Source organism: Echiichthys vipera (assembly GCF_963691815.1).
Source record: "Echiichthys vipera genome assembly, chromosome: 5".
Lineage (NCBI taxonomy): Eukaryota > Metazoa > Chordata > Actinopteri > Perciformes > Trachinidae > Echiichthys > Echiichthys vipera.
This window is the reverse complement of record NC_139830.1, coordinates 24,246,753-24,273,544: the sequence shown is the minus strand read 5'-3', so window position 1 is coordinate 24,273,544 and position 26,792 is coordinate 24,246,753. Positions and strand designations below refer to the sequence as shown.

The 26,792-nt window shown below is 40.2% G+C and overlaps 1 protein-coding gene across 1 annotated transcript; it reads right to left on the bottom strand.

Annotated features, from left to right (window-relative positions):
• Positions 1-1,548: 1,548 nt before the first annotated feature.
• On the bottom strand, positions 1,549-23,576 carry mtus2b (microtubule associated tumor suppressor candidate 2b; the record flags this gene model as incomplete). Its single annotated transcript, XM_083913326.1, has 14 exons — positions 1,549-1,756; positions 3,354-3,454; positions 3,696-3,815; positions 3,951-4,049; positions 4,158-4,231; positions 4,312-4,417; positions 4,555-4,769; positions 5,723-5,789; positions 10,042-10,238; positions 11,442-11,540; positions 14,494-14,628; positions 19,738-19,932; positions 20,602-20,782; positions 21,762-23,576. 14 exons carry the CDS (start codon positions 23,574-23,576, stop codon positions 1,549-1,551), a joined length of 3,612 nt encoding a protein of 1,203 aa, XP_083769452.1.
• Between the last annotated feature and the right edge of the window lie 3,216 nt (positions 23,577-26,792).

The window sequence follows — 26,792 nt, the reverse complement described above, 5'->3', positions numbered from 1 at the left end:
TCAGTACAGTAGCTAGTAGCATTTGCCTTCCTCCACTCTGTCTGCAGCTCTTCTTCATGAAAATGTGCTTTGGTAGGATTTCTCTTTGGCTGGCAGTAGTCATCCTGGTCGTACTGGTCACTGCAGACAAGGTGGTCTGCAAGGTGCAATGTATGGACCAGAGTCCATATCTGCCCATATCCAAATGTGACGTTAGTCTATGGAAGCTGTGCAAGTGTAACTTGACATTTTGTTGGCACAATTCAGAAATGCAAGAACACATCATTATTTTTAATGAACATTTTTTAAATGACACAAATCTACACTTTCTTTACTTGGCCCTTCTCTCTTCAATCTCTCACTCACGTTCCACACTGCTGTCTTCAGGCAACAAGTCACCTTTCTAGATTTCAGAATGAAATTTCTCCATCTTTCCATAATGTTGTTAGACACTTAAAATAACAATCAGTGGCAAAACAAACACTTTTAGTGGACATACATTATGTTTGGATTACACTGTAGCCTGTTGTTCAGCTACTGGTTACAGTGCTCATGTTTAACACTGGACCGATTTCAAAAAATGCTCTCCCCTTAGTCACTTAAACACACATGGGGAAATAGGTTGAAAATTACCAGCATGTCCCTTTAATGATTTCCTCTTTGGTGGTTTCTACAGATCCTGCACTTTTGTGGGAAATGAAAATCCTGGTCGGTTTAAGAGGTAACTTGTGTTGCCCCTTCACCCTTCTATGCCATATTGTCACACTTGAGGCAATCCACAAATAAAATTGACTGGTTACTGGAAGACAGAACATGCTTTAAAAAGAGCAATACATGTACAGTTTTTACAAAATTATAGTCAATACTATAGTCATACTGTGTTGGCAGTTCAATGGATTTATGAGTTGTTATGTTGTTGTAATCATTAATTTCACCGATATAGTTTAAGGAGAACATAGGATGGTCGATTGAGGTTAGATGGGTTGTCATTCATATACTCCTAATATATGAAATACTTACCAATACCTCAGAGAAGTATCCACACTTTGACAGAAACTTACTGGGTAGGTAGTTTTGGGACTTTACTCACACTTTTGCCTGTGCCTTGATAGACGTTGCTGGTGGGAGAGAATGGAAGGCAAAGGGGCTTCTTGTGTTTGTTCTTGCACTTTTGATGTTTGCTATGTCTCATACATCCATCATCCTAAACGCTGGATGAGAAGATGGTGATGTAGATGGGAGGCGGAAAGATGGAAATGAGGCACCGTTACTCTGATCCTGCTCTGTGAAGTCTACAATGACCGGGTCTTTCATCCACTGCTGTATCACAGAACGTCTGTTTTGTGGGGCATTCAGGTAGAAAGAGGAGATTAGAGAATTCCCTTTTGAGCAATAAGATCATTAATACAATTCTTTAGGTCAGAGATTAAAATCACTAGTGGTTGAAATATGTCCGTCCATCTACATAGTGTAAAGTGTAGGAACATTCAACAAAGAGTTCTTAAAAAATCAGTGCTTCCGATGCCAGATAAAAGAAAGTGTTTGATGCAACAGCTTCCGTTGAGAGTGTCATTGATGGTAGGAGTGCGGACGGGCTGGAGAGCCTGGTCCAGAGGAGGGTCGATGGATGGGGGAGGAGCTGGGGGACATGTGAGGGCTTAGCTCGCCTGTCTGAAGTCGCCACAGCAGTTCCTCGTTATTGCGACTCAGCCTCTTCTTCTCATTGCTCTCCTTTTCCACATTCACTTGCAGGTTGGCATTATCCTCAGAGAGTTGCCTGAAAAAGAAGAGGGACCGGAACAAGTCAAAACAGAAATACCATGTACTAGGGCTGTATTCCTTTCAAAGGCAGAAGTTAAATATTTCCAGATCAAAGGTTGTAGTTAAACCTCCTTAAACTACCTAAACTATATTATACCAAACTGTACTATACCATACTATACTATAACATACTACACTATACTATACTATTCTATACTATACACTATACCATACCATACCATACCAATCTATACTATACTATACCATACTATACTATAACATACTACACTATACTACACTATACTATATACTATACCATACCAATCTATACTATATTATACCATACTAATCTATACTATACTATACTATAATATACTATACTATACCAATCTATACTATACTGTACCATACTATACCAATCTATACTATACCATACCAATCCATACTACTGTTCTATACTATACAATACCAAACTATATAATACCATACTATACCACTATGCTATACTATGCTATACCATACCAAACTATATAATACTATACTATACCATAACAAACTGTTCTATACTATACTATACTATACCATACCAAATATACTATACAATACCAGAGTATATGATAATATACTATACTATACTATACCTGCACAATACCAAACTACTGTATACTATACTATACCACACTGTACTATACTATACTATTCTATACTATACTATATACTATACCATACCAATCTTCACTATACCATACCAATCTATACTATACTGTACCATACCATACCAATCTATACTATACCATACCATACCAATCCATATTATACAATACCATACCAATCCATATTATACAATACCATACCAAACAATAATACTATACCATACCATACCAAACTATACTACTGTTCTATACTATACAATTCCAAACTATATAATACCATACTATACCACTATGCTATACTATGCTATGCTATACTATACCATACCAAACTATATAATACTATACTATACCATACCAGACTGTACTATACTATACTGTACTATACCATACCAAATATACTATACAATACCAAAGTATACGATAATATACTATACTACACTATACACTATAAATGTACAATACCAAACTACTGTATACTATACAAACTAGGCAGAGGCTGACTGAATGAAGCCAACAGTCTATGCTTGCCTCTTGATACATGTGGCCCCCACCTGTTACTCGAAGCAGCAAGCCCTTGATAAATTATGTAGAACTTTAAGCCTTATTATAATTTAAACAGAGGAGTTTTTAAAAAAATGCACTACCATACAATTGTCATGAACGTTGACATTAGCTTTAGAGGCCAAAACATGTTACCAGGCTGTAAACATGTTTATTTTACACCTAATTTCCCCTCGGGGATAAATAAAGTTATCTATCTAACTATTTCTGCTGTAAAGTTGGGCATTTTAACATGTTTTCTATGGGAATTGACTCACTTGTGAAACCAGCCCTTAAGTGGCAATTAGCTACGAACAACATTTTTGGCACAGTTTGGCCTCATTTGTAAGCCCCAGAGGTTGTCACTTGGCTTTAACTAGGTTTTAAATGTGCACCACTATAAATTTAAACTGATTTGACCTGGACACAGCAAGGTTCTTGTCTATCCTTTCCTTCAGGTCCTCGTTCTGCTGCTGCAACACTTGTAGTCTTTCCTCCAGGTACACATTCTTTTCAGCCTGCTCAAAAACACAGGAGAAAATGTGCACCACATTAAATTCTTCAAATGATGTATGACGTGACAATACAAGTGAAGGCAATATGATAACTGATATGGAATTTACAAAGGAGATGTTTCTCCTATAAAATAATGGAGGTGCACAGGTCTCTTTTTTGTCATTTGATGCTGTCATTAGCTTACACTGGATGTTAGGTGTTGGAAATTGATAGTAAATTAAACGAAAGCAGAAATTTCAAGCCTACTATTTTCTCCAGTTCCGAGATCTTCAATTCCTGTTGATGAATTTGTTGATTCTTCATCTCCAGAACTTCTTTCAGACTCTTCAGGTCCTCATCAATGTGTTTATATGGTTCTAATGCATCCTGGCAACAAAAGGTAACATTAGTGAAAACTACTATCAGTTTTTAAAACCAATAAGCAACACCAACCAGTTTTATCCAGCCACTGCCATCAAAACAGTCAACATATCTCCCTGTAATGTATCATGCAGCAGTTACCACAATCTGCTCTTCTGTGCTCTTGCGCAGAGCTTCTTCAAAGCGCTTGGCTCGATCTCTGAGGCTACGATTCTGAAATGTCAGTGTGTCCACCTGATCCTGATGCCCAGACAGATATTAGCTTGTTAATAATTGTCACTGACTACAAAATGTATCAGTCCATGTATCCGTAAAACATACATTTTCAGGAGAAGGAGAACTGTTTACCTGCAGTGACAGTCTGATCTTTTCAAACTCTTCTTCCAGAGACTTGGTCTGCTGTTCATGGGCCATCTTCAGATCTGCCACAAGAAATAACTATTATCTCATCAGCAGAGGGAGTCAGTACAGGAGAGCAACAGGTTAGAAACACGGTGCTTACTCTTCACGGTCCTGGCTTGCTCCTCCTTCAGAGTGGCCAGTGTGTCGCTGTGAGCCGTTTCCATCTCCATCAAGGAAGCCTCATGGTTCTCAGTCATCTCCTCAACCTGGAATAGGCAAACGAGAAAGCATCTTTTTTTTGTACTTCAGGGGACCCTTTCAGCAACATCTTCACTTCTGATATTAGATGTGGACAAAACCGACCGGCTTATATCCAGTCAGTCATCAAAACACCCACACACACCTGCTCTTGCTGTTTGACCCGTAGCTTCTCAAGCTCGGCTCGTTGCTGGGCCTGTAGGCTCTTGGCCTCGGCCACGTGCTGCGCCTTCAGCCGCTCCTCAAACACTCCCAGCTCCCTCTGCTGCTGAGCCCGCAATCCCTGCAGCTTGGCCTCAAAATGACGCTCCAGTTCCTCCTTCTCCTGCTGCAGTTGCTCCCAGTGTGCAACACTGAAAGCTGCAACACAAAGTAGAATTTCAGTTTCTTCCACTTTTTCCAATTCAGGCCCTGTACTTTCTGCAAGAAGCAACTTTGTTTCAAGCAGATACACCAATTTAACACTTAACATCCTTATTATTGGGGGTGGCAGTCGCTCAGTCCATGGGGACTTGACTTGGGAACAAAAAGGGTTGCCGGTTCAAGTCCCAGTATGGGCCATGGAGTGTGGAATGGTAGCTGGAGAGGTGCATGTTTGCTAACAGGTGCCCTTGAGCAAGGCACAGAAACCTCCAGCTGCCTAAGTGTGACATATTCATAATGGCGTGATTTAATTGAAAAAAACAAACCAAAAAAAAAACCTCATAGATTAAAAAAGGCACCTGCTGACTGCTGCCACCTCTTCTTAAAGGCTAAAGGGGATGGAGCGCTTAGTGTTAGGGCTTCTCAGCTATGGAAAGTTCGCCTGAGGACCTCCAGTTTGCTACAGTACATCCGTTTTTTACTTTTAAATCAATTTTAAAGACTTATCTTTAACAAAATACCTTCTTAAAATTTCTCTTTTCATTTTGAGGTTTATTTTTATTCTTAACTTCTGGGCTATGCTGTGCTTTATTCATGATGTTGAGAGTACCGTAATCATGCATGGTTTTTCTTCTGGTTATTCAAACATTATTATTGTATTTTGCTGTTTAATGTGTTTGCTGAGACACTGGTTTTGATAAGTGCTATACAAATAGCCTTTATCATTATTATTATTATTATTATTATTATTATTATTGTTATTGTTATTTTTTATAAGTGTTTGGTATATGGTGCTTGATTGACAAAATCCAGACTTCCATCGGTTTGGTTTTTCTCCCTGTCCTTATGGTAGTATACTGTATAATACATGATATGCAATGAGCAGTATGTGACTCACTGCTTTCGCTCCTCCCTGTGGTGCCATATCTGTCACGCTGTATTCCACTTACCCACTTCATCCCTGATTCTGGTAAGCTCCAGGGACAGTTCCCTCTCCTTCACAATGGCACTCTCACTCTGAAAAGCGAACACATTGAGTAGTGAACACCTCTTAACTGTAAAATGGACAAATAGAATAACAACTGTGTGCTGCCTGGTTGTTTAATTTTTTCCACATAAAAACAAAATATAACTGGTTCCCAACCTGCGGATCCAGAATCCCACCAGGGATCAGCAAAGCTTCACAGGGGGTTGTGAGGCCTTCTTGATTTTGAGGGGTGTAAGACAACCTTTTTCATATATGTATAAAGTTGGCCTATACAGTATCTCAGCATTTCATTCATATATGTGTTAAAATATAAAGTAAATCGTTTTTTTTCAAACGTTTGGATAATTATTTAAGATATATACTTAAAGAAACTTTGTAGGATAAGGGCATGGCGAAGACCATATATTGACAGTCTTCCCTCTCTGCTAAACAGCCTTGTACTGTATTAGACTACTTAAAACAACCAATGGGTTAATATAACTACTTCCAAGGGTAGTCAACTGACTTGCAAGCCTATCAACTGCATGATTGTTAAAAATTAAAATGAATACAGAGAATTGTATTAAAAGTTGGAAAAACTAATCCCTGACACAATATTCACAGGATACACAGCAGTAATTGTGTCCACAATTTGGGTTAACAGTCTCAGTTTATAAGTTATCCTGTACTTCTATTGTTATGCAGTGAGTATAATATAGAATACATCAAGTATGTCACTAAGTCAGGGATTGTCACCTTACTCAATGATACAAAAGGGGTCCCTCAAGGAAAAAGGTTGAGAAACACTGATCTAGTTCACAGTGGAGCATAATAGCAAAAGATCTTATGTTTACCTACAGTATATTTATGTGTATGTACAGTATGTATATGTAGTAAATGTTTGTACACATCTCCAATATCGTATACAGCATTTGCATAGACCCTCTCCAGTATCTACTAGGGACCCCTCAAAGCACCTCAGACACACCAGACAGTAAAATGACTATTGATCACAACTCCACACATGCAGTAAGACAGCTATGGACGCTGTTGCTGAGAGAAGAATCAGAGATCACAAAGCATTTCTTAAGAGAAACAAAGAAGGAGAGAGACAGAGAGCAGTTGTTAAAATATGTATGAGATAGTGTATAGCGTGTCTCTGCAGTAACGATGTCATCCTCTAAGAGGGTCAAACATACAGTCATCAGGGTGAGACTGCTGTGACCTCATGAGGGATGAAGGATGGTCAGCAGCTTTTTTTAATTTCTTACCCGTCACCTCCGCTCCTCCCCATCATTTCCTCTGCCCTGCCTACACGCCCCCCTACTTAGTTCAGGGAGTTATGTGACATGCATTCTAATTTTCCCATCTGATATTCAGACCTCATCAAAGCAACTTAATCCATTTAAAGGGCTGCAACTATTGATTGTTGCCATAATCGATCACGCTGTTGATTATTTTTTTCATTCTTTAAAGAATTGTTACGTCTGTAACATAAGAAAACAGTGAAAAATTCCCATCACAATTCATTTGCCTCACCAACAGTCCACAACCCGAGGATGCTCTGCTTGCAATGATATAAAACAGAGGAAATAATAAAATCCTCACATTTGAGGAGCTGCAGCTAATTGGCATTTTTTCTTGATCTCTTTCTGTCAATCAACTTATCATTTCAGCACTGTTCATTTAACCTTCTGGTAAAAACAATTTGACTAGTGATAGTAAGGGTGCTAATTCTTGAAGATATTCCATAATGAGTTCATTTATCTTTCCAAAGTATGCAACCCTGAAATAAGCCCAGTTGCAGTGGGACCATAAAAACCTTCCAAAGGGCAGCTGCTTTTCTGTTTGGACTTTTTGTCCCGAAGAGAATCCGACTCCAGTGAACATACAGCAAGCTACAACAAACCGAACGTGATTTCTTGCAGATGAGAAATTCGTCAGCATATGATAAACAATTAACTAGCGGGAGATTTCCTATATAGCCAATGACATGTTATCTAACCCAGTTACACTAGCATGCATTAGGACACATTGGACACAGTAAAACAGAAATAATAGAATAACGCAGAACAGCAATATCATGTTATGTAATTTCTCTGCAAACTCTGAGAGAAAAGAAAGGACAGTGCGACAGACAAGCTGGCTTTGACTCAGCATAATCATGCACAGCTTTACCCTCTCTCAAACAGCTCTGTCTCTGGGAACGGGTGAATGTATTGCTCATATAGACAGACACACTCACACATGCGCACAACCACACATACAGAAAGGAATCCACGGTGCTGAAACAAGCCTGTTGCCTGCAGAGGATACTATCTTTACCGTTTGGTCCTGAAAGCACAGAGGGAGGAAATGGAGCCTACAGCAGCAATGGCCCATACCAGGCTAGCAGACAGCAGCATCCCTGAGCCGACTCGGAAGGCAGCAGTGACAGATGCAAGTGCCAGAAAGATACAGAAAGAGACACAGAGGGGGAGGGAAACCAGGCAAAGGAAGGAGAGGGGAGGAGTGATGGGAAGACCGAAGCCTCACCTCGTTTCCTGGTTTGCAACCGGCTTTTATCCATGCTGGAACAAAGACTGCCAGCCTTAGCCCAGCCCTGCCCATTTCTGCCTGCCCTCCCCTTAAACCCTCCAACACGCCCCATATCACATACACACATGGTAGTGAGCAACCCACACATACATGTGCAGTCTTTTGCATCTTTGAGAAAAAACAAAAAGAGTAGAGCAGGAGAAGATGGGGGAGGGAGATGATCAATAAGTGACCAATTATCTGCTCTGTTACTCAGCTCAGAGAAAATAGCTACATGCAGCCACTTCAATATTTGAAGGTAACTCTGACTGAGGCAGTGATGTATAAATTGTAATTTTGGATCAGATGCATGTATTACAAAGCCTTCTACCCATCAGACCTCAGTTGTTTCCCTGCCCATGAGACAACCAGTCTCACTAAAAGCACAGTGAGGCTGAGGCTGAGGCAGGCAGCGGAGGCAGGCAGCGCTAATCTCATTTGTCATCTCCAACTGTAGAGCAGAACCTGTGGGTGGGGCTGGGAAATGGATGAAATGCAGGCATAGGGTAAGGGTATAGTGTCTAATCCAGGTTTGAGAAGCAGAGCACACTTAGTCACAGTGTGTAAGCAGATCGTATGATGGGGATTCTGACACCACTGGCAACAGGAGACTACTCATGAAACGCATCAACCCAGCTATTTAAAATACATACCAAATGTGTTAAGATCCCATTACGTTGACCATCCAGTGGTTGTAATGCAGACCCAACATAAAAAGCCACACAGCTGTTCCATTAATACACTTGACTGTATAGAAAGCCATATTGCATCACACATCATATCCTTTTGTTCAAACTGCTGTAAAACCCTTTGGAAATCTTCAGTATTTCCCAACACTTTTCTCACACCTTTTCCTTTCAAATCAAATCTTGCTGCCTCAGAAGTGATTCCCAACATATTCAAAAAAGCCCCAACAATCAGGTTTTAAAGCAAGTGACTGGCTTTGTTAACAAAGCAATGCTGACAACAAAAGCCAGATGCTGCAGGTGTCATTTGTGCTAGTGGATGTATTGTACTGTGTAGTTACATTCTGAAGCCTGCAATAGTTTTACCTTTATAGTTTTCAACAGCAGGTCTGTGTGTTCTCCTGAAACATGACTGCAAAAAAGCAGTATTAACCATGATGCAAGCTTTTGATTCAGGTTGCAAGATGTGTTGCAGTATTCTGTTTGCATGACACCTTTAAAAATATAATATACTTTAAGACCATACTGCTGGTTTTGCATGGTTTAGCCTAAATATTTTACCTACATGCATTCTATTATGCTTTTATCTATTTCCCATTTCAGTAAACCGCTCTTTCTGTTCATTTCATTGCTGCATCAAAACCAACTGGCATAGATTTGAAACTTGCATGAAATGGGCTATCCATCCATCATGATTAGTGTCAAATTCACTTTATCAAAATATGTTATGGTTATACAATAATGTAGCCGTAAGCAAGGGCTGTTTTGTAAATATTTCCCTTAGGAAAATATTAAAATTCATGATCAGAAATTAAAGACACGGTATATTTCAGGGAATCATTTCTGTTAAGTTATCTTATGCATGCAAAGCTCCCAAATGTCAGAACTTCCTTAAACAGGAAGGGGAGAAGAAGGGGATGTGACACCTGCTGCATAACTTTTACAATTTAGGCTGAAGGTATTGGGACTTTAAACCCTTTGATGGGGCCTTTATTTAAGCTTCTCAAAGCTGAGGTTCCAGAGCTCTGCTGTGGCCTACCTTGTGACAGAAGTGCTGGGTAGTGATGCTGAAAACGTTCAGGCACAGGGAGGCCTTCTTAACCTGGGCCTGAAGGCTCTGCAACTGCAGGTCCTGCTGCTCACAACGCTCTCGCAACTGCTGGATCAGAACCCGGTCCAACTCCTGAGACCTTTCAGATCGAACAGCACCGGGAACTGTTGCTGTCCGCCCACGAACTACAGAAACAGAGAGCAGGAAGATAAACAAATTATAATTAATAATATTAATTAATATTTTTTGGCCTTTTCATGCCTTTATTGTTTAGTAGAGCTGAAGAATGAAAGAAAACGGGGGAGAGAGAGGGGATCACATGCAGCAAAGGGCCGCAGGTCGGAGTCAAACCCAGGCCGCTGCGGTCAACACTTTTAACCTCTTTATGGGGTCTTTATGCTCTAACCACTGAGCCACTGGGTGCCCCTAATGAAATGTTTGTAAGTGAAAAATATGGACATTGCCATTCACAAATATGATAATCATATGTCTAAGCAGTAATCAACCATTTCCTCTGACATATTTGCAACAGCAAATAAAGAACCAGAGGGACAAACACAAACAGAAAGCCTAATGTGACAACAACATTGATGGTTGATCAACAGAGAATTAATCAACCATAATTTAATCCATGAATAAGTCATTGATCAAGAAAAATGTAAATTATTAGCTACTTTGGCTTCGTAAGTATAGTGCTTTTCTTTGTCACTGTAAATTGACTTTTTGTGTTGGACTAATTACTTATTTTTTAACTATTTACAGTTACACTGCAGATAATATTAGCAGCTGGTTTACTCTCTCAGTTTACACACACACAAATGAAAGCGCTGATTGGTTGGAACCACAGTGATTCATATCCTCCTATGGACAAATGGTTGACCTAAGTCTTCTCACTGCTCAGATGTAGTTTTCTCTCTCTCTCTCTTCCTCTCACACACACACACACTCATAGTGGAAATATATGAGCGCAGCATGTGTGCAGTATCAGTATCAGGGATTTTTTTTATCACCTGCACTGGAACTCTGCCCAGCTATTATTCTGTCTGTCTGGCCCCTGAGAAAAGGACAAACTGCTGAATTGTTGTAGTAATCTGACCCAGCAGGATTGCTATAGAAGGAGCCCTCCCAGCATTACAGCTCCTGTAGCTTGTTGCTATGACAACAGCAGGCCTCCATGGGCCTTGTAATAAAGTGTGGAGAGAGTGAGTGAGGCAGACAGAAAGAGAGACTATAATTTTTAAAGGTACAGTAGAAGCTTCCCTCTTTGTATCACTTTGAAACAAACCAAACACACAAAATCAGATACATACTGTATCTACTGTAAATACAGTATACACACACACACACACACACACACACACACACACACACACACACGTAAGACTTACGAGGGGATTGTGGCTTGGGTGATACCACTGCAAATCTTTTAGGAGAGGACTGTGGGGACATTGCAGCCTCTATGTCCTTCTGTATCTCTCTCCTAGAGGCTGCGTGGGAAAGAGAAATAGTTATGTGTTATATAATGCACATATCTCAAATACAAGAATTAAAATTTACAACAATGTTGTTTTCATAAATGAATTACATGTTAGTATATTCTTTAATCAGAGGAAATATTTGAGTTACCTCACTTTCAGAGGACAAAATGTCTATTTCCACTTTCACTAGATCACATTAAATTCATCTTGAACTGTCACAGCATTACGATGCTGCTTTAACAATATTGCACCTGTAATAGGAGTATACTTTACTTTATTTACTTTTGATAATATAGGATTGATATGGGGGGCACGATGGTGTGACGGTTAGCACTGTCGTCTCACAGCAAGAGGGTTTCTTCTGTGTGGAGTTTGCATGTTCTCCCCGTGTCTGCGTGGGTTCTCCCTGGGTTCTCCGGCTTCCTCCCAAAGTCCAAGGACATGCAGGTGTTAGGTTAACTGATGACTCTACATTGCCCGTAGGTGTGAATGTGAGTGTGAATGGTTGTCTGTCTCTGTTCGTCTCTATGTGCCCTGTGATAGACTGGCGTACTGTCCAGGGTGTACCCCGCCTCACGCCTGATGTCAGCTGGGATCCAGTCCCCCCGCGACCCCGATAGGGACAAGCGGTTGAAGATGGATGGATGGAGGATTGATATGTTTGATTCAAATTTGGATGGAGGATGTTTACTTTTTTTGTAAGTTTATTGTTTATGTTGTGGAAACTAATTTTTGCCTTCACCAGACAGTGTTAAACAATACATGACAAAGATAAGGACACTGTGGTAATCTTACGTTGGGTACAGTTCTGAATACTTCCTGCAGTGTAGCTACATAATTTTATTAAATTCAAGGTAATTACAATACCAATGTCAATTCTGCAACTCAGCATATATTGTGTAGGAGCAAACTTTCCTAGCCTAGGGGCTGCAATTTAAGAGAGTGTAAGATGACAACCGGTATATGAAAACGAGAAAAAAAAGCAATTAATACAACACTAAATTACCTCTCTTTTTTCTAATCTTAGACTTTTACTTCAGAAGCATTTTCGAGAAATTCTTCTGGCATATAAAATACTGTATATTCTGATGAAACAATTACAGAAGGGAAAACCCGTATTTGCTATAAAAGTTCACAGCCAAAAAAAGGTTGGGAAATACTGGTGTAAACCACAAGTGAGAAAAGACTGAAAGTGAGGTACAGTGTGGTACAGTCGGGGACCACTAGCTGGAGCTGCTGCTCCACTTGTTCACATATGGCCTGTTGCAGGAAGCTGAGGCTGTTCACAAAAATACACTCTGTGACCACTGGGTGGTGTTGAAACTCCACATCCACTGCTAAGATTCCAACACTGGTCACAGGCTGCACCAAATAAACAACAAGACCGCCAGCAACAGCAGAGAGTATATTTATGGTTCTGTGTCACTGCTGTGATGCAATGCTAAGCAAAAGTTAAGATATATTATAGCAGGACTCAGCCTTTATGTTAATTATATTTGATTCTGTATTTATTTTCTTCAAATCAAAGATTATAACCACTGGGTAAGCGAAACGAACGCTGGATGTTTAGGGCCTTTCAAGAGGCACACTCAATCATGGTGCTGTTATATCTCCATCACATCTTCCCAGCTCAGCTTCACCTTCATCTACATCTACTGTAGCTCAGTTTTAGAGGCTTCATTTTCTGTTCAATACAAGAGAACTCATTTTGAAGATGATTCCTGTTTTAGTCTGTTTGAGCATTTTTTTGTGCTGAAGAACAACATCAGTATATTTTGTTTATTATGTATAAATACATGCAGAGAGAGGACAAAGGGCAAACTAGTGGTTTAATGATAGATTGATCTTAATCCTTATATTAATTTAATGATCAACAATCAAATATCATCATATCACATGAGTTGATACAAATGTAACTGATGTTTAATGAGCGAATGGTATTGTCGCATATCGGTCACAGTCCCCCAAACTGAACTGGATTAAAATCATGTTGTGACTTTCTGATATCAGCAAATATCCATTGCCGTCCAAAGCTTCAGTATAATACCGTATTGTTATAAAACTTGTGATTTACACCCCTACAGACAACTGGGCTATTAATAATGGCAGAAGGTACTTCAAAGAGGAAACTGAATGTAACACTGATGGCCATAATTTTGCATCTTAAACACAAAAAAAATTCCTTGAGAAAGGACTTGTGTTTGAACACATGTTTTTGTAATGGGACCAAAAGTATTTGCTTTTGCCTTGTGGATAAAATCTCACAATTACATATTTAAATTAAATGGAGCCTTTAAAAAAGAACAAAAACAACAGCTGTATACCATTAACATTGCACACCTGCTGACAAAGGTGAAATGTCCTCCAAGCCTCCTAAACATACAGAAAATGTATACGAACCTGAGCGTCTCATGTAAATGAATTGCCTGAAGCAGTTTTGACCCCCCCCCCCCCCATTTGTGCCAGGCCAACATTGTTATTATGGTCACTCTAATTTAAGGCCAGGTACAATGACATTTCTAGAAAGCCAGCAAGTCCATTTACACCCAGTGGCGGATTAAGGTGGTCAAGGGGCCCCTAGGCTAATGCTTGTTTGAAAAACCCCAAAACACAACATTAAAATACAAGCATTTTCAAGGATTTCAAGCACCTGACTGTAAAATAGTCTGGCCAATCCGGGTCCTCTGAACACATGGGGCCCCTAGGCTGCAGCCTAGGTCAGCCTGTGCATTAATCTGCCTCTGACTACACCAACATCTATAACCAGCGGGCTAAATCTCTTCCTGCTCCATTATGCAACTCAATGACTTTAGTAACCTTAACAGGGAAAACAAATTAAAACATGTAAATTGAGGGCTACAGTTAATTACTCATCATTTACATATATGTTCAGATTCTAAGCTTCCTCTCTCTAGCACTCCTGCTCACATATCCAATCACAAGGGTTATATGGACTACGCACCAAGTGGGGAGCCACGCTGCGGTGGCAGACTGCGGCGCTGGAGGCTGGGAGCGTTGGGAGGCTGAGGCCGACTCTGAGCATCAGAGGGTGCTGCCACATTGTGAAGAGGTGTGTCATCGCTACCACTGCCGGGATCTGCAGAGCAGGGACAAAGTCAGACAACAGATAAACACATTCAGTGATTTTGTCAATGTTTTCAAAGGTTACTATTTACAGAGATGCATAAGCACTGAACAGGAATGAAAAGGGATGGATTAATGGATACATCGCTGGCACCTGTTTTCAGTCACTCCATGCTTTGTTTATTGTGTGAGAATATGGGTTAGCAACCTACATATTAGTGCATTACTGTGAATTGAAACATATTGGTCAATACTGTGCAGCACAAACTCCAAAGACATTTGATCCTTCCGTACATGAAAACAGGCTGCGCTACAAAAAATAAGTATTCCATTTTTATATTGAGTGTTGTTTCTCATGATCAAAGCTCTAATTTAGGTTTGGAAAAATGAGACCCTGTGGGATGGGGCATTGCAGCTTTAATTAGTCAATCTACCATTTTTCAGAATTTTTACATAGTTCCATCAGTGCATAAATATACTATTGGAAATTATAGTCAGCAGTCCTGAACCCACACTTAACTCTACTCCCATCTGGCTGCAGATATAGGGTGTAAGACTGGAGGATAGCCAATTTTAAAAGAAGTTTTGTCCCCTCAGCCATCACAGAACTAAACAAAAATCTGTAGATCATATATTTCAACTATGTACAATGTCTATTTCATGTCTATTCCTGTCCATGTGTCTTTCTGTGAGGGTTGTTCTCTGTTCTCTTATGTGTGTGTGTGTGTGTGTGTGTGTGGGGGGGGGTCTGTCTGTCTATGTGCTGTCTATACTGTATGTCTATATGTTGTTCTGGGGATATGTGGTAAGAGGGTCTATTTGTTATTCGCAGGCAGAGGGTATGTTATCTGTGTTATCTGTACATGCAGTCCATGCTGTGCAAAGAACTGACTTGTGTGAAAACAAATATCCCTTTGTTAAAATAAAAAAAAAACGAACCTAAATCACTAGCTACAGTTTGCCCTTACTAGTGACAGTGCTGTAAATCACCTCTCACTGACCTATAAAAAGATCATGGCTTTTTGTAGGTCAATGAAAATGACCAGGATCAAGTATCAGCAGATCATTATCTTTCCTAAGAGGGAAGCTTTTTCTAAACTGCAGAAATTCACCAAGACTAACAAAAAAGCAGAATGCTGCAAACATCTTAATTATTCATTACAGCTGTTATTACGCCTCTAGCTTTCTGCAGATATGAAATGCTTTGATTCATAGACAAACTGAGGCTGTAAAAAGGAGTAGTCCAACAGAAAAACATCACCAAGAACAAATACCCCTGACATAATAGGTTGACCCTCACAGTTGTTACACACTGTCACACATTGTGGTTTTCTTTTTTAAAACTGTATCAGGATAAACTCTTAACTGTCTCTGGATTCACTTGATAATTCAGCATTTAGGTTAACTCTGTTGGTGCAGGTGAAACCAGATAGCTCAATTACTTTTCATGAAATATTCAGCTCCCCAATCAATAACACTGCGGGCACATGCTGCATCCATAGGTGTCTCAGCACTTTCAGAAAGGAAAGAAGGACATGTTGGTGCCATTGAATGAAAATACCCTTATTCTGATGTGATCAGTCAGAGGATGGTCCAAGTCACAGATGAAACAAGCTATTGTACTAAAGTATAATTAAATATGAAATTAATGAAACCACTTTTGATGTCAAAGTCCCCAGGGCCTGTGTGAAACCTCCAGTGGGATCACAGTAACTCTCCTCACTGCAACAGCTAAACCTTGGAGAGTCAGCAGATGCCTATTTTCCCAAAGGCGTACTACTGAAATGAGGCTGAGCCAAGTAGCGGATTGGCTGGAGGAGACAGGTGCAGGCTGCTAAATGCTTGTTTCTAACCTACATGTACTGTAGAAACTCACCCCCTGCTGCAAACATCCTCTGATCTGTGTAACACCCGCACGTTCAGAACAGACAGGTTCAAAATAGTAAATACAAGTATTGTGTTTTGCATTTGCAATCAGGCTTATATTGCAATAATTCCTCATCTAAATTCAAATTTGCTTTTTTTCTGTGTGATGCAAACACTGGAAATAGAGACATTCAGAGAGATATCATAGAAAGAACACAGGTTATTTGTCTTTTTTTCTTTTTGTCATATAAGTGAAGAAATAAAACACCACATGATAATACTGCTGTAGAACACTATTGTACATTATTTTATGATGTATGTTTAGGGAAATCCCTCAAGATATATGAAGCATGTTTCTAAGCTTGTGTTACACCTCACAGTTGTTATCAGATCTCCTCTAAGGTGGACTAAAAAAACTAAATGGACCTTCCAGTCACCAGAGGATCACATACAGTTTGAAGAGAATTGTGACTTTTATGTGCAGCACATGACAGGGATTGGATTGATCCACAGGAAAATAGGCTTAATATTCAGAACATGCCACACAGATTTGTACTGCTTCAACCCCTGTGAAGTCTCATTTGGAACTAAAGTTGGGTTATAAAGTATGTAGTCACTCATAGTTATAGTGACTAATAGGGATGCACAATCAGTACCAATAAATGATCGACCTAGCACACGCATTTCTCCATCTATCAGTATCGGCATATATGTTATGCAATATGCACCAATATGAAAACTTTACAGAACAGGAAACTAAGTTTAGGGTGTGTCATTAGTTTGACTGATACTAAATGTACAGTACTGATGTTCATTTAGCTATATATTTAATTTATATGTATTCTTTGTTTTCTCAGTGTTTATTTCTAGTATTCGTTGACAATGTAATACATTCCATGTATCATGTATAATAATGTTAAATACTAGGGATGCACAATATATATATTGGTTTAAAGTTGGTTTGTGATCTGCTAAAACATGTATAGAACAGATTATATCTAATCATTTAATTTAGGCAGTATGCTCCATAAAAGCCAAAGATTGTGAAGTTTTTTGATGTACTTTATGGAAAACATAAATGAACATCTGAAGAGTCAGAACTGATTGTTTTTATTGTGTTAACAACAGTTATGTCAGCTGGATTTGGGTAGGTCAGGGCTATGAAATATTAAACCATCTTTCTTACCCTCAGGTGTGCATGAAGTACAGGTAATGAATTTTTTTAAATACAAAAATGTGAAATTATCGATTATCTTTTCGGTATCGGACATGAGAAGCAGGTTATTGGTTATAGGTTATCTGTATCGGCTGAAATTAAATCCATATGGTGCATCTCTTCTGGTAGCTATACCACACATCTAAAATGTCTGGAAAATAGGGATCAAGGTGACATTCAGAGTGCTTGTTTCGTTTGACCAAGACTCCAAAATCTAAATATATTGACTTTACTATAGAAAACAGAGCAACGCATCTGGAAACAATGTATATTTGCCATTTTTGCTAGATAAACAATGATTAATCTTATGTCAATTGACTACTCAACTATAATTGTTTCAACACCTGTACATACAGTAATGTCTTTCACCTTCAGCGTCCCTTAAACATCCAACCACAGCTCCAAACACACAGAAACTAAATCTAACTCTCATTTACTATTTTGCCATCCAAGTGACACATAGTACAAAAATACTGTACTGTGTGCTCCAGCTGAGCTAACTGGACAGATAAATTTGACATGTCACCAGTGTCCTGATGTTCATTACAGAAGGATGCACTTGCTGCCAGTAATAACATTTTGCTGAAGTCCCTCCCCAGTGAGTGTGGCTGCATTTGAGGCATACGGTGGCATACTAATAGAGCAACACTGTCTGGGCCAACAGCCTGAAGGGAAACACTGCCATGCAAGCTGCCAGTCATGTATATTCTGTCTGAGCTACTCCCAAACATTTTACTATCTGGTAGACACCCATCTATTCACTAAAGCAGCTGAAAGGCACACAGCAAGTTTGTAATATAACAACTCCACAGACAAACTAACGGAGACAACAACAGCAATAAAGGACAGAGTAGGCCACATTTACATGACTGCAGGTTGTCATTTTGAGCTGTGGTTGTTTTCTGAGGAATCTGTGTTAAAAACGGTACAAAATAACCCAGTAAAGTGTACATTGGATAATTCAGATGGGAAGCTGAAGCGGAAAGACCATTATCTGACTTGACTGAAAGTTTGAGGAGGAGATCCACAGACAAGAAAGAGGTTGGACGGAGCAGGCTTTCTTTTTGACAAAGACCACAGCCGTCGGCACCACTTCTTCATCTCAGAGATTATAAATAGGGAAGAAGAGACTGCTGCTGACATGTGAAGCAGTTTTTATGGTTGAGGCTGGGGGGCACACCCTACATGAGACAACAGCTGCCCCCCCGCACCAAAAGCTTAAGGAAGTTTCCAGCAAGAATCCAGCAAGTTAGAACAAGACAGTAAAAGTGGTGAGCAGGGAAAGGCGGCAGTCAGCTGTCTGATGCTGGAACAAATGTGGTGCCACTTTAACAGGACAGCATTAACCCATCATCATATCAGCCAATCAGCACAGTCAAAACAGATGGATACTTTTGCCTGGGTTAAAAGTCTAAGCATATCTGTACATCTATTTTAGATGATTTGAATTTGTTTTACTTTTATTTTGGTCGGTTTATATTTATGGTAAAAAACTACCGTATTACACCTTTTTTTTTCATTATGTGTAAGCATTTTTAAGAAAACGGCTGTTTTGACTCGGTACTATGAACAAATGAATCATATGCATACACTGATCAGTAAATGCTGTAATAAACATGCAACTTCTCAGCTTGTTCTGACAAATTCCTTAAATACACAGATAATCAGCTTGTCAAGTGCATTGATTTCTTTAAATGAAGGCTGCAGTAAGTATCGGACTGAGCACCCGAATCAGATCCAGACAAAATGCTGCAGTATGTACACTGGGCGGAGGCAGCAGAGGGAGATTGACTTTGACAACAATTTCTTCAGCAGGATTCAACGCCTACTTGTGATAAATGAATGAAAGGAAGTAGGTGGCTGTTACTATACTAGCTGCTGGTGTACTAAAATGGAAATATAGATGCAATAAAACATAAATGTGGAATATCAGAGCATCTCTGATATTCCACATTTATGTTTTATTCTTTCTGCTGTTTGCAATATTTTTGCCTCTGTTCAACCCTAGTTCCTATGAAATGTATGCAGAGTGTGACTCACGCTGAGAGGGTCTGCAGGGATCACTGTGATTGCTGTCGTTAGACTGGTTGCTGGACACAGACGAGACACTGGAGCTCCGGATGAAGCCCAAGGTGGCCAGACGGGCAGCTGGCAGGCCAGAGAAGCCTGGAGGACGGAGACCAGACCTTTTTGGGGTGGTTTCTGGACCTTCTTCTCCTGACCTCTTTTGCTCTCCTGGGGGTAGATGGGGAAAATATGTAATATGACAGAAGTGGCGGGTAAATCTAAAACTATAATTATTTAGTCTGGTATAAATAATGGCATGATTATTGGTAAAGAATATTCAGATAATACTCTGTTTAATTACACTACTAATACACAAGTCATGTCTGGTGAGTAAAAAAATATTCATTGCAGCTATAAAGATGACACATAGAGATGAAAACATATGACAACCTTCATTCTGTTAAGAAATTGTACATAAATAAGAGAGCACCATATGTGGAAGCTGACTGCTGCCTGTGCGTAGGTAAAAATATATAGTGTCATTTTGTAGGATGTGTGAGTTATATTGCTATCAAATGCTTTGCACTTCAAAGGGTTTAGGTGCCAAAAGCCAAACCTCATCCATAAAGCATGACAGGGAAAATAAATTATGGAAAATCATCCAGTGAGAAAAAGAAGATAACTTCTCTGCAGCTTGAAAAAGAAGAAGATGGGATGTGCCCAGAATAGCAAAACAGATGAGCTCTAAAAAGCTGGTGGTCAAAATGGTTTAGAACCATCATTTGTTTTTCAACATAAGCACGTAAGTATCCAGCATGTTAGATATGCTCTTGTGTTCTCTCATTTAACTTTCTAAATCCCACTGCAAAATATGATGCCAGCAGATCACCATCTCACCTGCAGGGTCCTGGTAGCCTTGGGTGGACGCTCCAGCTGCCTGAGCAGACTGGCCTGACCTTTGACGTGTCTGTTGAACTCTTGTCTTGGCTGGAGGTTGCCTGGTGACTGCCCCTAACCCCAGCTGAGGCCTCAGAGCTCTGGGTGAGCGGTAGACACTGCCTCCTTCTTGGGAAACATGCTGGAGGAGGAACATTACAAATAGTCTATCACAATAAATTTTTCACTTGACAAGCAATACGATGATGTAGCAGTTTTGTTACAGAGTGCAAAGATAAACTATATATATACAAACACGTCCTCATTCCTAAACAACAGAACAGGGTGATTGCCAACGACTTCTAAAACTACCCATAAGCCCATTCTATGTATCGTTGTCAAACGTTGGCAGTTTGAAACATGTGGCCATGGTAATCATGACTGAAATACTTAAGTTTAGGCGATAAAACTACATGGTTAGGTTTAAGCAACAAAAAACATGGTTTGGGTTCGAAAAAAAATGATGGATTGGCCTAAAATGAGTCACATACATTAAAAAGTCACGGCGTAACGACGTCACAGAAGGAGGTTGGTTAGCTTAAAGCCCCTGAACACCCACACAGGTGTTTTCAGTTATTCTGGCTGAGTAGACCTCAGCTTTGGTTGGAGGTGGTTTTATTGAGAATTTGATGGAATTTATGAGGTTATAAATCTCAGTCTACCACTGAGGATGATAACAGGAGACTCTGGAAGATGTCAATCAATCACAGTATACACACCCTCACAGTCCTGAGAAGAGGTCTAATCAAAAGGATTAACTGAAAACCCCTGTGTGGGTGTTCAGGGGCTTTAAAAAATGTCACCATTCACTTTTGGTTTCACGCAGGACATGAATTCTAGTTTCCTCTGTTAAAATCCCATGTTTATTTGACCCATCCTCCTCATAGCAGAGTTTGGGGCTCTTATAACTACAGTACATCACCTTACTCCCGCATTTGTCCCCATGTTAATTAAAATGGCCACTGGAGGTCACCACCTAACAATAAACGTAAATATGGGTCATAATATGCTGCTTGCATAATCAACCTCTACGGTAATTTTTGGGTGAGGACGGTCTGATATATACATATTATACGTATATATACTATGTGTTGTATATCAAATTAATGTCAATTTCTTACCTCTTGGTGATATTTCTCAGGCATATCCTCATGAAAACTGCCCGACTTCCCACTCAGCCTTTGAGGGATGGTGCTGCTTGGATGTTTCACCCCAGTCGAAGCCATGCCTTGAGGATAGTACCCCACCTTCTGCATCTCCTGTCGATATTTGTCAAACAGCAGGTTGGAGGAACATAGCACTGGTGTGGTTTTAGGCTGGGGACCAATCTTTGGATCTTTATGAGCTGGTGGGCTTGAGTAAAAAGATAGTCTTGGTGGGAGCGTAGAGGTTTCGTGTGGGGCATCTGTCACTTGTGGCTTGGCTTGGGGATTCTTTCGAACATAGGTGATGATTTTTGGTCGGACATTTTTAGGCTTCTGGGGGGGAGATGACCTCCTGGGTTCAGGCTCTTTTTGCTGAGACGTGACAGGTTTGGGGATGTAACTGCTCAAACTTGTCTTACCTGGTGGTTTGACTGTTTGACATAGACCTCTCTGAGGGGAGTTGCTGCGCTCCAAGCTCAGAGCCCTTGTGCTCTGGACTTTGGCTGGAGAACCAGGTGGTCGTCTCTTGGGGGAACAGGAGGTTGTTTTAGAGGAAGTAGGAGTTGCTGTTCGACTGGGGCTTCCCCACGGCTTCCTCCTCTCCAGACTTGAAGAGCTGGAGGTGACGGTGTTCTCAAAAGAGCCCTGCTTTTTTAAGGTGTTATCAAAGGAGAGCTGCTTCTTTAAAGTATTCTCAAATGACGGCTGCTTTTTAAAACTCTTGTCAAAAGAGTTTTGTTTTTTCAATGAGTTATCAAATGACCCTTGTTTCTTTATGGCTTTGGATTCAATTGATGACTGAGTCCCCTTTGTGTTTGTTTTGGGTGGGCTGTAGTTCACATCAGGGGCCTCATCAGCTTGAGTGCCTTTATCAATTTTAGTGCTTTCTTCATGCATTGTCTTTGCAGTGGGTAAACCCTTGTGCTCTTTACTTCTCTTTTGAACAAAGTCTCCCTCGGAAATGGTATTGCCTGCTTTATTCCTCTGGTTATTGTTTTTCTTGTGCTTGTCAATGACATCCATACATGGAACAACTCCATTGTTCACTTGTGTCTGTGACACCACATCCTCTGAGTGAACCGCTGAATTCAAATTCATGTCCACATCTTTCCTGTGTATTGTGCTTTTTCCAGATGAGAGGGACTTGCCTCTATCACTGGTGGTATTTCCAGCCTGTGAAACCAGAGTCAAGTCTTCAGAGATGGAGTAAGGACCGGAGGCAATGTACCAGGAGTCTGTTGTCTGGGTTTTGCCAGCAGTATCCATTGTAGTGTCCATGCTTGAAATGGTGGACAGACAGGACACAAAGACATCAGTTTCTGAGCTTAACTCAGTCCTAGACACCTCTCTGCTCTCAGAGACGTGAGTGGCACTGGATTCCTGCTCACTGGTACCATGCAAAATAGATTCTCTCTCTTCGCTGCTCTTATTATCCGCTACTTGTTCCACTTTAGCTTTGCTGCATGATGAAGGCTGTTCTTCTTTTTGGTCTGCAAGTCCAACAAAGTCCTCTCCATCCTCAACAAGGTAGGCCTCCAGCTCCTGACACTCCAGCATCTCAAACTCAGCAAGCTCGGGGTCATCACACTGGGAGTCTGTACCCCAGATAATGACTTTGTCTTGCTTTGCTGTTTCGGTCAGCAACCCAGACCGTGTACCAGTATCACCCGTTATCGCACCATCCTCCATCCGGATATCATTGGCATTGGCATCACCGTCAGCCAGCATGCCACTCTTCTGGTTGTTATTCCTCAACTCCCCCCCACCGAAGGGCTCTCCTTGCTCACTCATTTTGGGAAGAGCTCTGAGTTTACAGCGCCCTTAAGAGCACTTTCAAAATCAATCATCCATGGCATCAACTACAAAAAAGGCTGCCTGCCCACCGAAAAGGCTAAGTGGCACAGCAGGAGCCTAGAATTGATTTTCAAATTTCTTTCCAGGATGCCAGTAATCAGAATGCTGAATATCATGTCTAATTTGGGAGATGGATCTTCATGACATTGGGGGTCCTTATCCTGTATAAAAACAAAAGATAACAAATTAAAATATCAACAGATTGCTGAAGTGTATTTCATTTCACAATGTAAGTTATAAAAATCTATACTCAACAGATAGAATAGTATACTCTGTGGAGTATATCAGATCACTGGGAACAACTTTGTACTCATATCAGTTTCAGGAGCCACCCTGTTATGTATAGCAAATCCTAAAACTAAGACAAACCTTAAGAGTGGTTTGGTTATGTTCCAAAATACTTTTTTTCACCAACAGGAGAGTAACATTAACGAAGGCTTTCAGAACAACATCATAAGTGGAACAGACTACACAGGAGACTATTAATATCTAAGGTCAAAAACAAAATTGCTTAGCAACACTTAACTGGCTTCTAGGAAAAAAATGGATGAGCATACACATCTGCACAGTCAAACATTTTTATCGCCATTGCTATATTAACATGGGCATAAATACATCACGAAAGTCAATAACTTTTTGAGTTAGTTGAAAGGGGGAATCAGTAGAAAACTGCACTTTAAAATGCAACTATCATTCTTTTTTTAAAAGTGCCTATTCAATTCAATGTTCAATTTCTTAAATAACGTTGGAAAGAACTGAGAACACTTTAATGTCTGTTTTATTTATCACAAGTAATATCACAATAATGGTCTCATCATTTTTTTCAGTATAACATTATAGCATATCACATATTTTCCTCATATCATACAGGCCTAAATTAAATTAATTATCTGTTCAATAGGATTAATATACGTGGATGATATTGTCTTTTGTATGTGGACACTGTCTCACCAGGGCTGTCCTCGATTTAAGACAATCTTAGTCGACTAAGGTCGCACTCACACTGTCCATCCGTACCGTGCCCAAACAGGTTTTACGGGTAAAGCCTAGTTCGTTTGACCAGTGTGAGTGCAAGCGGACCGCGCCTAGCTGCGGCCCGCTTGCCGGCCACGGACCTTTTGGGAGAGGTGGGCTTTTGTAAAGCACGTTTGCACATGTACGAGCACAAGCGTGCACACGTGTACGAGCGCGAGGCCTACGGCGGCTCTGACGTAATTTTATGTGCGCCTGTTCAAACATAGAAAAAATAAAAAAAGGCTGACCATGCGCGGACATGAAAATACTCAAAAACAGTCGGACAAGACGCACAAAATCTCTGAGGTCTATGGAAAAAAAAACCGACTCATCGAGATGACATCAATCAATGCGCGTGCCTGTTACGGCATGATGACGTATAGACAGCAAGAAGCATTCGCCGAGGCCCAGGCAGTGTGAGTACAAACGAGCTGGGCAGTGGGGGGGGACAAGTACCCTAAAGCACGCGGCACGGTACGGATGGACTATGTGAGTGCGCCCTAACATTCATACTATTTTGTCAACTAATTCATTAGTTGATTTAATTGACAGATCTATAAATCCCCCAAAATCCCTACATTTCCCTCTCTGCATCAGACATTGCTTTTTGTCCCCTTAACTGCTAAAAAAACCTCCTGAAAATACTGTACATGAAATTTTACCAGACCCAGAGCATGTAGTCAACAGCAAACAATGATACAACAACATGTCACTGCTTGACATGAAAAGAAGGAAGAATCTTTTTGTAATTCTTACAAGGAGCTGTAAAGTTGTGAAATGATGTCAGCATGCGGGGCTGTGGGACAAACAGGTGGAGGTTAAGTCTGTTTACTCCTACATTAACTATGAACAGGTACAGATTCATAATGTTGACATGTATGAATATATGCGACAGGCCATCTCTGAACCCTGGGATTCCCTTTGGTGATCTTACCTCCGCTATCTGCAAAAACAGAATGCACTATTAGCTCCAAATCAAGTGATCTCTGGACACCAGAAGTCATGAAGTACTTGTTAAACACAAAATGATATGATAATGATGAGCAACTCTAAGTGTGGACAATATATGTGTAGGGACATGTACTGCTGAGGTCATTACAAAGGAACTTATTGAGTTTAAGAATGTATGATTTTGGTGTATGTAATTCCACAATGTTGCCACTCATTACTAATTAAAGGGATAGTTTGCGTTTTTTGCAGCTGGGTTGTATTTATCCTTAAACAGTGTACCTACAGGCGATGGCAGTCGGCACACTGCCAGTTTGGAGAAGCAGGCAGGAAGACAGGCACCGAAGCTAAGAAATGTACTTCTTGTAATACTTTTACTGTGGACAGAGGCAGCTGCTAAATATATTTTAGCCACCTAAAAAGAGGCCCGCCTAAATTGTTGTATCAGTTTAAACAATGCTATATTAGAAAATGAATATTTTCACCACTTTACCTTGCTGTCAGACAGCCCTGCTTAAGTTTACTCAAGGGGGGTTATTCTCTCATCAAAGCCAGCAGACTCCATTGACAAAAAACTATAACTTTAACTCTTTACTTTACTTAACCTGGTCCAGTTCTAAACCCCATAGAGAATCTCTGGAAAATTTTTGGTAACAAAGTCACCTACAAACATTACCAAACTGTGGATGAGACTGCAAGAAGAATGGACCAAGATCAAACCAAATGAATCAAGTATTCATCCAGTGTATAATGAAAATAAAATACATTTAGCTGACTACATTGGTTAACCTCCATGCCTGTCCTACTGCCTGTCTCCAAACTGGGGGCATGCCAACAGCCATCTACAATAGATAATACACTGACTATGGATAAATACCTTAAAGAACCCCACTTCAAACAATCTGAACTATGCCTTTAAAAGAGCTGTATTTAATAATTAATAATGGATTAATACACAATTATTAACCCAGTGAATATTATCAGCCAGCTGGTATGTTCCCTTTTTCTGTTTATTAGGACTATAAATTGGAACACTCTAGTGATGCTACATCTCTGCAGTTTCCCTTCATGTCTTCACCCAAAAGCACAATAATGGAGGATGTCTGCAATTGACCTATTTCCTGAGTGGCTTCTTGTACAGTAGAGAGAGCTTTAATAGATGCAAATGCACCTGCACAATATGTTCCCACC